General features: G+C 42.5%; 1 protein-coding gene across 1 annotated transcript; it reads right to left on the minus strand.

Annotated features, from left to right (window-relative positions):
* Nucleotides 1-10,325: 10,325 nt before the first annotated feature.
* On the minus strand, nucleotides 10,326-12,843 carry aqp12 (aquaporin 12; the record flags this gene model as incomplete). Its single annotated transcript, XM_080831979.1, has 3 exons — nucleotides 10,326-10,456; nucleotides 10,950-11,066; nucleotides 12,249-12,843. The coding sequence occupies 3 exons, from the start codon at nucleotides 12,841-12,843 to the stop codon at nucleotides 10,326-10,328; spliced, it is 843 nt and encodes a 280-aa protein (XP_080688105.1).
* Between the last annotated feature and the right edge of the window lie 1,619 nt (nucleotides 12,844-14,462).

Genomic DNA, 14,462 nt, shown 5'->3' on the forward strand with positions numbered 1-14,462 from the left:
AGACCAGAGGGGCAGGGGCAGAGAGGCAGACTTGAGAAACACCCTAGCAATTAGCCAAGCATGCGTATTTCAAATATTCACCAAAAATCTACTTTTCATCTTACAGTCAATTTTTTTTTCAGATTTGTGTTCTAAACATTCTCAAGTGTCTTCACATGAACTTGTGATTCAATCAGAGTATCACTTTTTGACCTGTTGATGTGTAAAGCATTGTTTTAGCGTTAACAATCAATCCAATTTGCTTTATATCAATCATTTTTCAAGATATGAAATTGCCTTTGCACATGGCAACATGTTGTAGTGTCTTCCAGTGACATATCAAGTTTGGTGTTGATTTGTCAAAGATTTGCCAAGATATGACCTCACTTCCTGTTTGGCGACTTTTCTGCTGAATTTGAGTGGCTGTACCGGACAAACGGTTGTGAGGATCAAAATTCTAAAAAGTAACTTTTGCGAGGCTAGGTCTGAAGATCATCTCTGGTGATTTTGAAGACGATTTGCCAAAAATTGTAGGAGGAGTAGGCTTTCAAAGATTTTTTGATAAAACCGGAAATAGCGGAAAATCTATATAACCGGAAATTGACACCATAGGGTCTGTTAAATTCGTCTTGATCCAGGGAATCCAATGGTACCTCATTTTTGAAAATCGGTCATACGGTTCAAAAGTTGCGTGTGTTACAAAAGTCCAATTTTGACCTGTTGGTGGCGCTAGAGTGGTCTAATGAGAGCCATGAAACTTGGTGTGAATGAAGAAGGGACTGTCCTTAATGAGTGTGCCAAATTTCACAAAAAGTTAACATATGGTTCTAGGGGCTGCCATTGACTCCCATGGTACTAACAGAAGAAAGCCTACAATAACAATAGGTTACCTCCTACCGGAGGAAACCTAATAATAATAGGTTACCTCCTACCGGAGGAAACCTAATAAAAAGGCAGTGTGAACTGATTGAGTGAAGATGTGCACACACACTGTCCTTAGAACAGACTAAGATAGCTATACTCCTCTCACTCTCTCTGTTCACCTTTTTTCCCCCTCGCCATTTCTTCCTCTCTTCTCTCTTCACTCCCTCTCTCTCCGTCTCTCCCTCTTCCTCCCTTTAGAAGCGCTCCCTATTGTGGGCACTGTTTCAACCTGACATGCAGACGGCCCTGCTGGCCACAGATGTCTGGTGTTTCTTGGTGCGGTATGTTCCCACCTCTCTCTCTCCACCCTCGCTGGCACCGGCGATCTTTCCCAGAATTATCTCCATGTGTGTCAAGAAGAGTGGCCCTTGAAAAAGGGTGAAGCCTAGAACGAACGGTCAGGCTTCCACCACCCTCAAGGATGCAGCACATGGCAGCTTGTTATTATTTTGGTCTGTGTGTTTCCTATGAGTTAACCTCAGTTTAGGATTAGCCAAGGACAGGTTTGCACCACGGTGACCGCTCCTCTCAGTGAGGGTCAAAGTAGGGGTCACATTAGTCTTGGTTTAGAACACACACAAAAACACTGAACATTGTTCCAGCAGAGACACAGGCTATTAAACATGACGGTTTGAAATCACCTGTTTTCTTCAAATAGTCATACAGGCATAAACTCAGGCTGTTTATCTACAGAAGGGATTCAGGATCCCAAATCACTTTAGGGTTTTGTCTCTGTAGATGCTTCAAATGTCAATTTAGAACTTAAAATAGTCTCTTCAAAGGTCACTGTAAGGGTCATCAGTAGTCTGGTATTCTGGCATAAGGTTGTTGATGTCTGAGCTTGACAGCCAATCAAATTACACCCTTACCCTCTTTGCTTCTGACGAAACATGTTGATTGGCTGGAGTTGTTTGTTTCCATATTGCAGAACCATAAACTGTTTTTTGGAGGGTACACAGGCTAGAGCCCCGTGAGGAGCTGGATTTGGCAATATGTCTATTAAATTAGTTTCATAGACTACCTTATTAGGGTTTATCATGGTAGTTCCTTTAGGGTTAATCATGGTAGTCAGTTGAGTGTTTAATAATTGTTTGGTGTATCATTGTCCTTTGTCCCCCCTCAACCTACAGGTATGGTACGCCAGACTTGTGACTGCATCACATTCTCCTTGTGGCCGACATGGTAAGTCTTTCTTCCCCCTCTTCTTCTCTTCACCTTCTTTCACGGGGCTATGGGAGGACAGGGATAGTCCTGGGACCTCTCGCTGAGGTGATGATTGGTGTCAGTGGATCTGGTGGCGAGGGACAGCTGTCATTATTCACATACACAAACACATACACACACCCACACTCCCCCCTCCTGTGTGACGATGTTTACTGTGTCCCCTGATGTGTGGTTTGGCGTGTGTGTGTGTGTGTGTGTGTGTGTGTGTGTGTGTGTGTGTGTGTCAGCTGCTTTCAGTTTTGACATTATGAAGCTGATTGGCACACTTGTGAGAAGGCACCACTGGCACAGGGTTACACATACAGCGTTTCTCTGTGAGCACCCACAGACTATTTTAGTGCCATATTTATCCTAACCACAGGGACAGTGGGGCATTACAAACTTATAATATAGTCTCACACACATACATGTGTAAGTCACTAACTGAAGTTGTTGGAAATGTTTGGTTTGTGTGAGGTGAGGTATCTTCAGCCACTTTATCATGGGCTGGAAATTGTGTGTGTGTGTGTGTGTGTGTGTGTGTGTGTGTGTGTGTGTGTGTGTGTGGGTGTGTGTGGCTGTCCAACGTGTTTACCTGCAGATAAAGTCATGTCCAGGTGAGACGTCCCAGTGGAACCATCTGTCCCTACTGCTGAGACACATGCTGTTCCTTATGACCCCTGTACATCAGGTCAGACTCAAGTAGTGTGTGTGTGTGTGTGTGTGTGTGTGTGTGTGTGTGTGTGTGTGTGTGTGTGTGTGTGTGTGTCTGTGTGTGTGTGTGTGTGTGTGTGTGTGTGTGTGTCTGTGCTGTTTTCAGTAATCCCAGGTCAAAAATGATTTTGTGAGTACAACGTGTGCTGTATGGTTCATTTTTCAAGTATAAAGTGTATGGGTTTCAGATATATGTTCCAGTATGTTTATTTTTAGTCACTTTGTATAGTTTTGTTTGCTTTTATGGATATACAATTGTATGTGTTAAACATCTGTGTGTGTGTGTGTGTGTTAACAGATGGAGCTGTTGGAGTGTTTCCCCGCATCCCACGGGGAGAACGTGCGTGTGTGGGGTGACCTGCTCCTACGTCGCTGGCCCCAGATGTTCGCGCACGCCTGGAGCAGGAGCCCTCTCCAGCATACAGTCTGTCTGCTCCTCTCCCTCTTGGCCTGCCTCGTCAAGAGTCTGCAGCCTCAGACCATCTCTCAGGTACTTCTGCGGCCACACAAACACACACACACAACTTCTTTAAAGACATCAACATGAAAGATGCACCAAGATGCCCTCACTCACATACTGGCTTTCAGACACTGCTACTAAACCAATGAAGAAACAAAATAACCGAATAAAGCTCTGTCAGGGAAATAACCCTTAACCTAGGACTGTATTCTTTAGCTCAGAATTGAGACGCACACACCCGAGAATATTATTAAATACAGACATTTACTCTGGGCCCAAGAGGAATGACTTGCATAAATGTCTTCAAGCAAGGCACTAACCTCTCCTACAAAATGTCTGCTCTTTATTGAAATTAATATTCACATATTCACATATTCACATATTCACATATTCAAGTTTAAAATGAAACCCCTCCCAGGTCCTTTGTTCATACATTTAGCTCCAGAAAGGGTCTTCTTGCTTCTCTCTGTACCAGGCACTAAGGCAATAAATTAGGCTACTATCTACATTGCATGACATGTAAGTTAACCAGACTTCTTTCGTTCCCAGACTCTGCATTTCTCCCAACAGAACAAAGAAACACATTGAAAATCTATTTAACAAACTAAAGCACTACATGATAAAATTATAAAGCATTATAAAGCATATTTCCTTCACAAGCTCACAGGTGATGACACTATACTTGTCACTAAATCAGCCCTCATTAAAACAATGAGAGCCTGACACTGATCCACACTCGAGTACAACTATTATATTCTCACAACTCATACAAAGAATCAGAGTGAATCAGGACTTGCACATCGCCATTGGTGCTGTTAACCGACTCGGTAGGGGTGACTACAGAATATAGCGATCCCTTTTCAGTAATGTGTAGTCAATTAAACGACTAGTTAGTGACATCCTGCCTTGCACCCAGCAATTAAGGGGACCACCAGAGTCTCCCTAAAATGACAGAGCATGATTTAGGTTATACCATCATACATGTGTTTTTTTTCTTCTTCTGAATACATCTTTGTATTGAAGCAAAGGCAGCCCTTACGTTGCATCCAGAGTTGCTGCCACCTCAAGCGCACAGCAAAGTGTTCTTGACAGTCCGTCCCCACCAGCTTGGGCAAGAGCATGTGCTATGGCCCACAATGGGCAGATGCAGAGAAGATAACCTGCCCTTAGCTGTCCAAATTAAGGGAGAGAGAGAGACAGTGAGGGGGAGAGAGAGAGAGAAAGGTAAATGTAAAAGCAAGTAGCACAAGATGTCAATGAACCTCAAGTGTGCTTCTCTACTTTTTTACACACTGATTGTTCAAAATCTGTTCAGGTTTTAAAATTGTACACCATAGTCACTCTGGGATAACTTAGAAGTTACATAGCACTGTATCAGAAAATCCTATTGCTTATACTCTGCCAGCATCATTGCTTGACTCTTTTTCTGAAGTTGTTCTGGCTACTGATCAGGTGTACCTTGTTAGGCCTAATGAGGACTAATCTGTGTGCATTGTGGGCACATAACTAGTCTGTGGGAGCCAGAATTATTGCTGGTTGGTAGGGGTTCAAATACTTATTTGCAGAAACAAATGCAAATAAATTCATAACTGTTATAATGTGTAGTTTTCTGCAAGTGGGCAAACTTGCGAAATCGGCAGGGGTTCAAATATTATTTTCTCCACTCTATGTATGTATGTATTGTATGTATTTGTGTATGTATGTATGTATTTGTGTATGTATGCCTGTAACTCTGAATTTGGATTGTCAAAGTGCCATAGAGTTCCTATAAAGACCATTCAGCCCTGGGCCCTCAGTCCAAGCACATCTCCTAACCCCCTTCTAGAAGCTTCAGACACAGCTGCAAAACTCCCCTAATCTTTCTTAGCAACGGTTTCCTTCCTTTCTTCACTGGAAAGCCTAGTCACTGTTTACTGCAGCAGGCTCTGCCAGATCAGTTCCTCTAATTAGATGAATGTCATGTTAAATTTCACTAAAAGATTCTAATCTGTAGCTTTAAGCAACGGTAGCCCAAATTTAAGGTCTCAAACTGCAGGCCCGATGATGAAGGCGGGAGCGCATCCAAAGCGATGAGCACTGCCCCTCTCAACTCCTCACATAGTACTGGAGGGAGTGAGGGAGCGTGAAGACAGGGTGGGAACGTACTGGTCATAAGAAGAAAGAGAGGCAGATTAAGGCCTTTGTTTAACCATGAGGTACTTTTCACAATGGCATTATTTATATCCAACTCTACTTGAATTACATTTAGTCTGCTCCTTATTTTTATCTGGCCATCACTTTGGCAAAATATTAACTTGTCATTTCATACAAAGAATTGAATGACTACAGAAAGTTGGGAGAGAGATGGTTGTGGATGTGATGGAGACCAGCTGTGTGGTTGAATGTGAAACTGTGTCACCCTTTGAACAGATATAATCATGGGTACTGGAAAGATATCAGCTCAGGTGAACGACCCCTGACTGCTGCAAGTACCTGTTAATCTAGAGGAAGGTCAGGTGCAGCCGTGGGCAGGACGTGGCCAGAAAGTCTTTGAATTCCTGTTGCAAACAAGGAACACACACAAGTCCCACATTACCATGAGATCTGCCACCGCCGGATGTGATCTTTCCAGCCTGATCCTCATTGTTCTCTGGGAGCCTCTTGCTGGTTACCTTCACATAGTGGACATAGTGTTGGCAAAGAACATGCACATCTTGGCGCTTTTCTGAAACAGCTTGCATTCTGGGCTGTGTGCCTGCTGAAATAAAGCAATTTCAGGTCACATTTTACAGCACAACAGGATACACTCCCACACACACACACTTTTATCATCACTTGCAATACTCTGAGGGGATTTATTGCGTTTACTGTTCCATTTAATGTGTGTGAGTCTGAAAGATATGCTCTTCCTTTCTGTCCCTGAGGTCTCATGACTGCAATATGTATTTCATATCAATCAAGGTCTCATGACTGCAATATGTATTTCATATCAATCAAGGTCTCATGACTGCAATATGTATTTCATGACTGCAATATGTATTTTACATCTTGGCTCCAAGGGTCCCAGCATTGGAACCATAATCACCTTCAAAGTGATGTTTTCTTGTCTGTATCTGTTTTAACATATCATGGTTAAGCATTGTAAGAAGTTGAACAACTATCCAAACTTAGAAGATGTATCTATCTGTCTATAATGTTCAGAAGCAATATGCAAAACTAGGGATTCCCCGCTGTGATGCTGGTCACGCAAAACCAAATGAGGGGCTTGTCTGCAACTTTGCAAAGCTACATATCACATGGAACAATTCTTAACTACATAGGCGAGACATATCCAAATATCTAAGTGTCCATAGATTTGGTTAAGTCTTTGTGTAGCTTATACATCTTTCAGGTGTGGTAGTGTATATAAGGGTGATGTGGTAGTGTATATAAGGGTGATGAAGTTGGCATGAAATTAGACATTTGCCTGTTATTCACATAGCTACGTATATCTCATTAAAAGTTAAATAAACTGCTTGCACACTATATTCTCCTGCCTTGTACTTACAATTTGCGGCACGTTGTTGCACCCTATGGTATTCTACCGTTCGTCTTGCATGGAGATGGTATTTATTCAAAATAAAAGGGTAATTTGTGTGCTACCATTACAGTAGTATTACAAAAGTAAATGACTACTAATGATTCCTCTTCTGAATAATAGCTTATGAGGACACATTTTGAGACCTTTCAGTTCAGGCATCAAGACATATTATGTGAAAGCGCTCATTAAGGTCAACTTTAAAGGTAAGGCTGCGTCGCTGTCAAAAAACTTCGACATGTCCTTTCAGCTAATATGTCAGAAACACCCTAGTTGTGATGAAATAAACACTTAAATACAGTTGTAAAATACAAAATATGATATGTTTATTTGAAATGGCACTGCAATCTATCAATTAAGTTTGGTGACTGTCAAGAATGAATTAATTTTACAATCTATTTATTGATTAATAGAATGTAAAATCCACATAAAAAAAACTGAACGTACATGAACATACAGAGCACACAGAAAATCAAAAAACAAAAGTTGGAAAGAAATTATAGGAGTAACATAGATGCCCCTAATTTCTTGTCCTTGCAAAAAGGACGAAGCCATTTCCCTTCAAAAGTGTTGGAGTAATTCCATCCATTTCTGATGCAAACCAGCTTCACAGCTGTCACACTGTATCTGTGAAAGGCACACGCTCATCATTTGTATTTACCACATGAGAAATGTTTCTGTGAGTTTGCTCTTTGCCCCGTCAAAATGTAATGTGCTCTTTGTATTCAGTGCATGTGAGTACATTCAAAGCAACTGGTGCAGTAAAAAATACCATCCACTAAGTGTAACAAGTCACTCACCCTTTTTGTCTTCTTGGGACAGGACTGTCCACATGTGACAAAAAGGGATGAGAAGGTTGGAAGGAGCTGGACGGACCCACTGGGAACGGACATCCGACACAGGAAAGTAGCCTGAAGTTATGAGAATTGTTTAATCTTGAAGGAAGAGGGACAAAGGACATTTTGTGTTGGACTTTTGAGTTGTGTTTCAAGAACCTACCTTTGCCTTTATTTGTGTGAAATACCTGAGTTGTACCTTTTTGAGTGGAGTACTGATTAAAAACCTTCTTTTAACCTCCAACTGTGACTGATTCCTCAGTAACTACACTGCCCAACCCTGCAACCTGTTACAATAGCCGAATAAAATTGACAGCAAAGTATCTCTGATACATTCTGTCCTTTGAAAACTTCTCTTAAAACATGATGAAGGGGACGACCATTGCAGGACAAACATTTTAAGTTTATCTGTGTTATATGATTTATCTTGTGTCCCATCCATATGTGGCGAGGGCACATGGGTCCGATCAACTTGTATGCATTGCACTCAGTGAGCAGACGACAAGTCTCAGCCCAAACCCTGTGAGTGAGCCATCTTTGAAGGGCATCTGCTGGTGAATGCACCAACAACACAACAGCTAAAATGATGACACTAAAACTACTGCCTTTTATTTCATATTCTGTGTTTGATTTTGTAATCATTTTAAGCAACAGCAAATGGCTGCCCTCTGGATTTATTTTGCTAACCCTAACCCTAAGGCCCCATGCACACAGAGTCTAGTTTGCCTCAACCCTTTCCTAACAACATCGATTTTCGACAACATCGGCCCCCTTCACACGGAGTCTAGATTCACGTAATCTGGTTCATTTTTCACACCTATCCAATCTTTTAATTTCGTAAAGACGGAGCCTGGTAACGAGAGATTTGCGTAAAAACGGAGCCACCAGATTGTTTTGAACGGGCTGTAGTACATACCCCACGCCTGTGAGTGGCGCTTTAGCGCTTTATTTACACAACTGAAAAAACGTGAAAAACCTAGAAGTAGACTCAGAAGCACAAGGTAAAGGAAGCAGCAAACGGATAAACACATTACACAAGCCATTCAAGCTCCAATTAGCAACATTACATTATGGTGGTTAATAAAATCAGTGGTCAGACTAAAGGATATGCGAAAATGAATTATATTTTCTATTGATAATAAAGAGTTTGGAACAGTACAACATGACATGTCTGTCATCCCATTTCCCATGAGCCTTTGCTCCAGCCATTTTACATACATTTATGAATAAAAAAGCAATTAAATCGCTGGCCAATTTATATTTGTGGTCATGAAAGTTATGTTACGTCTGAATAAGAAGAATTAGATCAAGATAGGAGGCTAATCAAAAATCAGTAGGCTGGCTTAATGAGAGTGAATTCGACGCCCACCATGAGTGAGATTTTGAGGGAGAACAGGGGATATATATACTGGTTGGAGATTGCAAATTGAGCACGTGGGGCAATGACGTCATCAGGTTGCGCGAAGCCGTACAGACGAACACCAGCCCCCGTACCGATTCAAATCTACTCACTTTCTACCCCCGATTTGGATCATTGCGGCAAGAGAGTGCGGATAGAGAGTGCTCGTGTAAATGATAGGGCTATCTGTATTAGCTATCCGTATCAGATTGACAAACTAGGCTCCATGTAAACGACCTCAGGCAAACTCCGTTTGCATGCCCCCTAAGTCAGATGTACTGCACCTGCATTCTCTAAGTGGTTAAAACAATAGGACATTGGTATAGGGGTTAAAACAATAGGACATTGGTATAGGAGTTAAAACAATAGGACATTGGAATAGGAGTTAAAACGATAAAAAGAGTTTTGCCACTTCAACAGCTAACAGCTAACACTAAACAGGAAGCAAGGGTGAGTGTGAGGGCTCAGTAATGTGAAGTTATGTGTAAATATGTGTAAATTATGTCCAAGACAGTTTACAAATTACACCTTGTTCACAATAGCCTGCAGTATCCCATCCTATTTAAAATGTCATGAAATGTCCTATTAATGCTAACAACCAAACCCCTTCACATGATGACATCACATTGTCATGACAACATTTTCTCTGGGGTGCTTGGCCCCACACTGACACTTGTAGCTGTAATTATAAATGTGTTGCTAGTGAGAATTTTGAATGTAACAAAACCCTATTTATTTCTAAAACATAGTAGGTAATGGCCATAAGAAATACAAAACAATTTTAGATGCTAGGATGACAGTACAACAACAGTAAGTTTTGCAATGACGGCATTGAGATGTAGCACATGATCCGTTAACCAGTCCCTTGAGAGTGTTGACAAATTTGCAACAGTTGCTCCCTTAGTTTAAAGCATCAACGTCTTAAGAGATTTCACTAGAATTCAATAAAATTCAATGTTCTATTAACTGATGAAATACATAGGAACTCATCCAACATGTACTTACATTTTATTAAGTTTACAATACTTCTGAAGCCATGCTTGAACTGACGAAATACATACAAACATGAATGGCAATGAAGAACTAGTCTGAAAAGGGTAACTAAGAGCCTAGTTCTAAAAGGACATGCATTTTGTTGAACTAATGCGTTAACCCTACATTTAAACATAGTCTGTGAACACATTGACAGTATGACCCCAAACACAGCTATCATGGCTTGGTATCCTGGGTTAGGGATAGGGATCCTCTCAGCCTCTAGCTGCTCTTCTTTGCTCCTTCCTCCTTTCTCTTTGGGGTGCGAAAGCGGCTCTTCTGAGAGTACAGAAGGTTCTTGCTGAAAAACCGCGGAATGTGTCCCATGTAGATGAACACAGCCAGTACCACACCTGTGGACCAGAAGAACATGCATGTGTGCATCACTGAATGGATATGCATGCATGCACACTGTTGCACAAGCATAAAGTGAGTGGTGAAGGCGTGATCAAAGCATAAAGTGAGTGGTGAAGGCGTGAGCAAAGCATAAAGTGAGTGTTGAAGGTGTGATCAAAGAGTAAAGTGAGTGGTGAAGGTGTGATCAAAGCATAAAGTGAGTGGTGAAGGCGTGATCAAAGCATAGAGTGAGTGGTGAAGGCGTGATCAAAGCATAAAGTGATTGAGTGGTGAAGGCGTGATCAAAGAGTAAAGTGAGTGGTGAAGGCGTGATCAAAGAGTAAAGCGAGTGGTGAAGGCGTGATCAAAGCATAAAGTGAGTGAGTGGTGAAGGCGTGATCAAAGAGTAAAGTGAGTGGTGAAGGCGTGATCAAAGCATAAAGTGAGTGAGTGGTGAAGGCGTGATCAAAGAGTAAAGTGAGTGGTGAAGGCGTGATCCAAGGCACTTACCAACAAGAGGCCCCAGCCAGTAGACGATGGCATACTGAAGAAAAGAGAAGCCAGGGCAGTTGAAGGTCACAGCATATGCCAGTGAAGGGTTGGCAAAGCCTGCGGAGGAGGTACTGGCTAAAACAGGGACAGCAAACAGATTTAAAACCCTTTTACTTTACTTGCCCATTTACACTGTCATGTCCTGCATTTCACATTCAGATTGTACTAATGCTTTATTCTGCTATGTTTGTGTGTTTGTTAATATGTTCTATTGAATATAATTTAAATACTCTTGTCTAATATAATCTACAGTTTAATAGAGGAACTGTGAGCTGTAGTACACACTCATGACCAGAGGAGGGAACTGTTGGGTTAGGGTAACCCAAGGCTTCTCCACAGGAGCTTCACTTGTTGCTGTTATATTTCTTCTGACAACTATAGGTCAACTAAAACAATACTTTGGAAGGTGCACAAACCCTAAACAATACTTTTGCAGGTGCGCTTACCCTAAACAATACTTCAGCAGGTGCACTGTCTAAAATATGTTAGATTTTAGGTGAGACCATTCTAGTAATACTGTCATAGAAACAGCATATGCTCTATGGATTTATGAAAGAAGCAACACATACAATTGAATGCTAATTGTTTCTTTGGCATATCAATTCATTTCTAAAACTGTGACAGGGTGTGGTGGTATGGGTGGAAGGTGTGTGCATCTGTGTGTTTGAGCAACGTGAGAAGTGTTATCTGCGTATTAGAGACATGTGAGGGTGTGTGTATGTGAGATAGGAACAGGTCTTTCCTGCGTTGAAAGTATTCAAAATAGCCATTTAACGTTAAGATGGTGGTTAGTAAATTGAAAATTATTTTTTTTTATCAGGAAAAAATGGCTAATTACGGGCTTACAGAAACCTCTTACATGCATATGAGAGGAACTGTGAGTTATTGTGTGTATGACTGGTCTTACCTGCATATGAGAAGAGCATGAGGCTGTTTGTGTGTGTGTGTTTGACAGGTCTTACCTGCGTATGAGACAAGTGTGAGGGTCAGTGTGTGACTGTGTGTGTGACAGGTCTTATCTGTATGAAAGGATGTTGAGATTGTGTTTGTGAGTGTGTGACTGGTCTTACCTGCATATAAGAGGAGAATAAGGATGAGTGTGTGTGTGTGTGACTGGTCTTACCTGCATATGAGAGGAGAATAAGGATGAGTGTGTGTGTGTGTGTGTGTGTATGTGTGTGTGGCTGGTCTTACCTGCATATGAGAGGAGAATAAGGATGAGTGTGTGTGTGTGTGTGTGTGTGTGGCTGGTCTTACCTGCGTATGAGAGAAGCGTCAGGGTGAGAGCGAGGAGTGGGACCTGGAGGAGCGCAGATTTGCGCTGCAGAGCGAGCAGGAGGAGGTGAAAGGTGAGGGAGCAGACGGCCTCAGTGGCGCTGCCCAGCAAGAGGGAGGTGCGGAGCGCGGTGGAGCACTCAGACCCCATGAGGCTCTTGATCATGTGCATGTCGGTCAACTCCAGGGCCCAGTAGTGCCCGGCCGCCAGCCAGGCCAGGTGAGCGCCAGCCAGCTGCAGCAGCAGCCGCAGGAGGGTGGGCCGCAGCGGAGCCTCCTCGAGCAGGAAGTGCAGCAAGTTGACAGAGGGGTTGCTGCTGACAACAGGCCAGCAGGCGGCGTGAACCAGCAGCGTGAGGAAGAGGACGGTGAATATGACGTCGGGGCCCACCCCTGCCCAGCCCCCCAGCTCCTCCATGCTGCGGACCTCCAGGCGGCACGCAGCCAAGGAGAACGCCGCCAGCAGTTCGGCTAGCACAGCCCAGCGCCCACCCCTCCTTCTAAGCAGTAGACCCAGGAACGCGCTGACACCTAGGACTGACAGGAAATAGGCCAACATCACGTTCAGGTCCGACATGGTTACAGCAGATAATAACACACTTTAAGGGAAGGAGAGAGTCCAAGAGAGAGAGAGAGTTATAGGAGATGTCCGCTGGGTCTGTGGTCAGGGAAAGGAGGAGTGAGGCTCCGCTCTGCGTGTTTGCACTGGGTTTGGGTTAGGGTTAGTGATAACGTGGCTCTGGGTTAGGGTTAGTGATATCGTGGCACTCAGACACACGTTGCTTATCTTATTTTTCTCTATTTCCTCATTTTTTCAGCCAACAGCTTGTGCCAGAAACACACTGCCCTTTTCAAGGACAGGTAAAAAAAAGTAATTCTGTGTCCAGCGTTGGCGTGTGTGTGTGTGTGTGTGTGTGTGTGTGTGTGCATGCACATGGGCTTAAGAGTGACTCACTCTTCAATACTTGAATTGAACTCTGACCACTGTCACTCTGATCACATAAAACAGTTAAGTCTTATCCTCAGTGTAAATTAACGTGTGTAATGTATACGTGCACAAACACTTCTGTTGACACTGTGCTGATATCACGGACCTTCAGAATAAACAAAACAGCCCATGGACGGAATCAAACGCAGGAACAAACTCTAGAAAACCAAAAATACCAAAACCTTGGGATACGAAGGCACAGGAACAAACACGTGGAGCAAATAGTCAGGAGCTTGAGCTAGATAGGGAGATAAGTCAATAGAAGACGAGGCCAGACAATACGTGAGGGGAGTAAGGAAGTAAAATAGCGTGGTGGGAGTGACAGGTATTCGTGATTAGAATTCAGGGGACTGGGAATGTGAAGGAGACAGGTGAGTTGAATCAGGAGGGGGCGTGGTAGGAGTAGGGCTCAGTGCCGCCATGACAGCTGACATGGAGGTAAGATCATAAGAAACAGATCCTTTCACTTATATCAAGACTAACAAATGTTAGTAAGTGCAGTTTCTAAAGATAGCAATCCCAAGTAACACCTTATTATGGCAGGTCTGGGGGAACCAGGGAGGGTTTGACATCAGATCAGTACGTCATGTACATTTGAATCAATGCAAATAATCCAAAGAATCTCAGAGTGCCTAGCATAACAGGTGATCATACCTGTAGGGTTAGGGGAAGGAGCAGCATGTTTATTTTTTCCCTCTCACCCTAGACTCTACATTGAGGCCTGTCAATAGTGCAATACGCTAAAAACTGAATTTTAAAAAGAATTAATTCTTGCTGACCCCTGCATCAGTCAGTATCAGACAAGTATGCAAGCGTAGCTGCTTCTAGGGCAGTGGTGTCAAACACATTCGTTACTCAAGTAGAAGTATTGATACTGGAGTTTAAAAAGACTGGTAAAAGTTGAAGTATCGATTTAACCTATTTACTCAAGTAAAAGTAAAAGAGTACAGGCTTTAAAATGTACTTAAAGTATAAAAGTAAAAAGTTAAAAAAAAAAATTATAATTTAAAAGCTGATGAGTGCTATATGGAGCCCAAGACATGGTAAAAAATGTCATACAAAAATAGAATAATGCTGTCAAAGACAACCAACTCGGAGAGCATGTTTTTCTCAAACTTTATTGGAATTCAAGTAGACCTCCACCCCATTTGCACATTCGTCTCTCATCAAGGGCCTTTGCAACTAGGTTCATAGTCTTCACATGTTCT

Source organism: Sprattus sprattus (assembly GCF_963457725.1).
Source record: "Sprattus sprattus genome assembly, chromosome: 2".
Classification (NCBI taxonomy): Eukaryota; Metazoa; Chordata; class Actinopteri; order Clupeiformes; family Clupeidae; genus Sprattus; species Sprattus sprattus.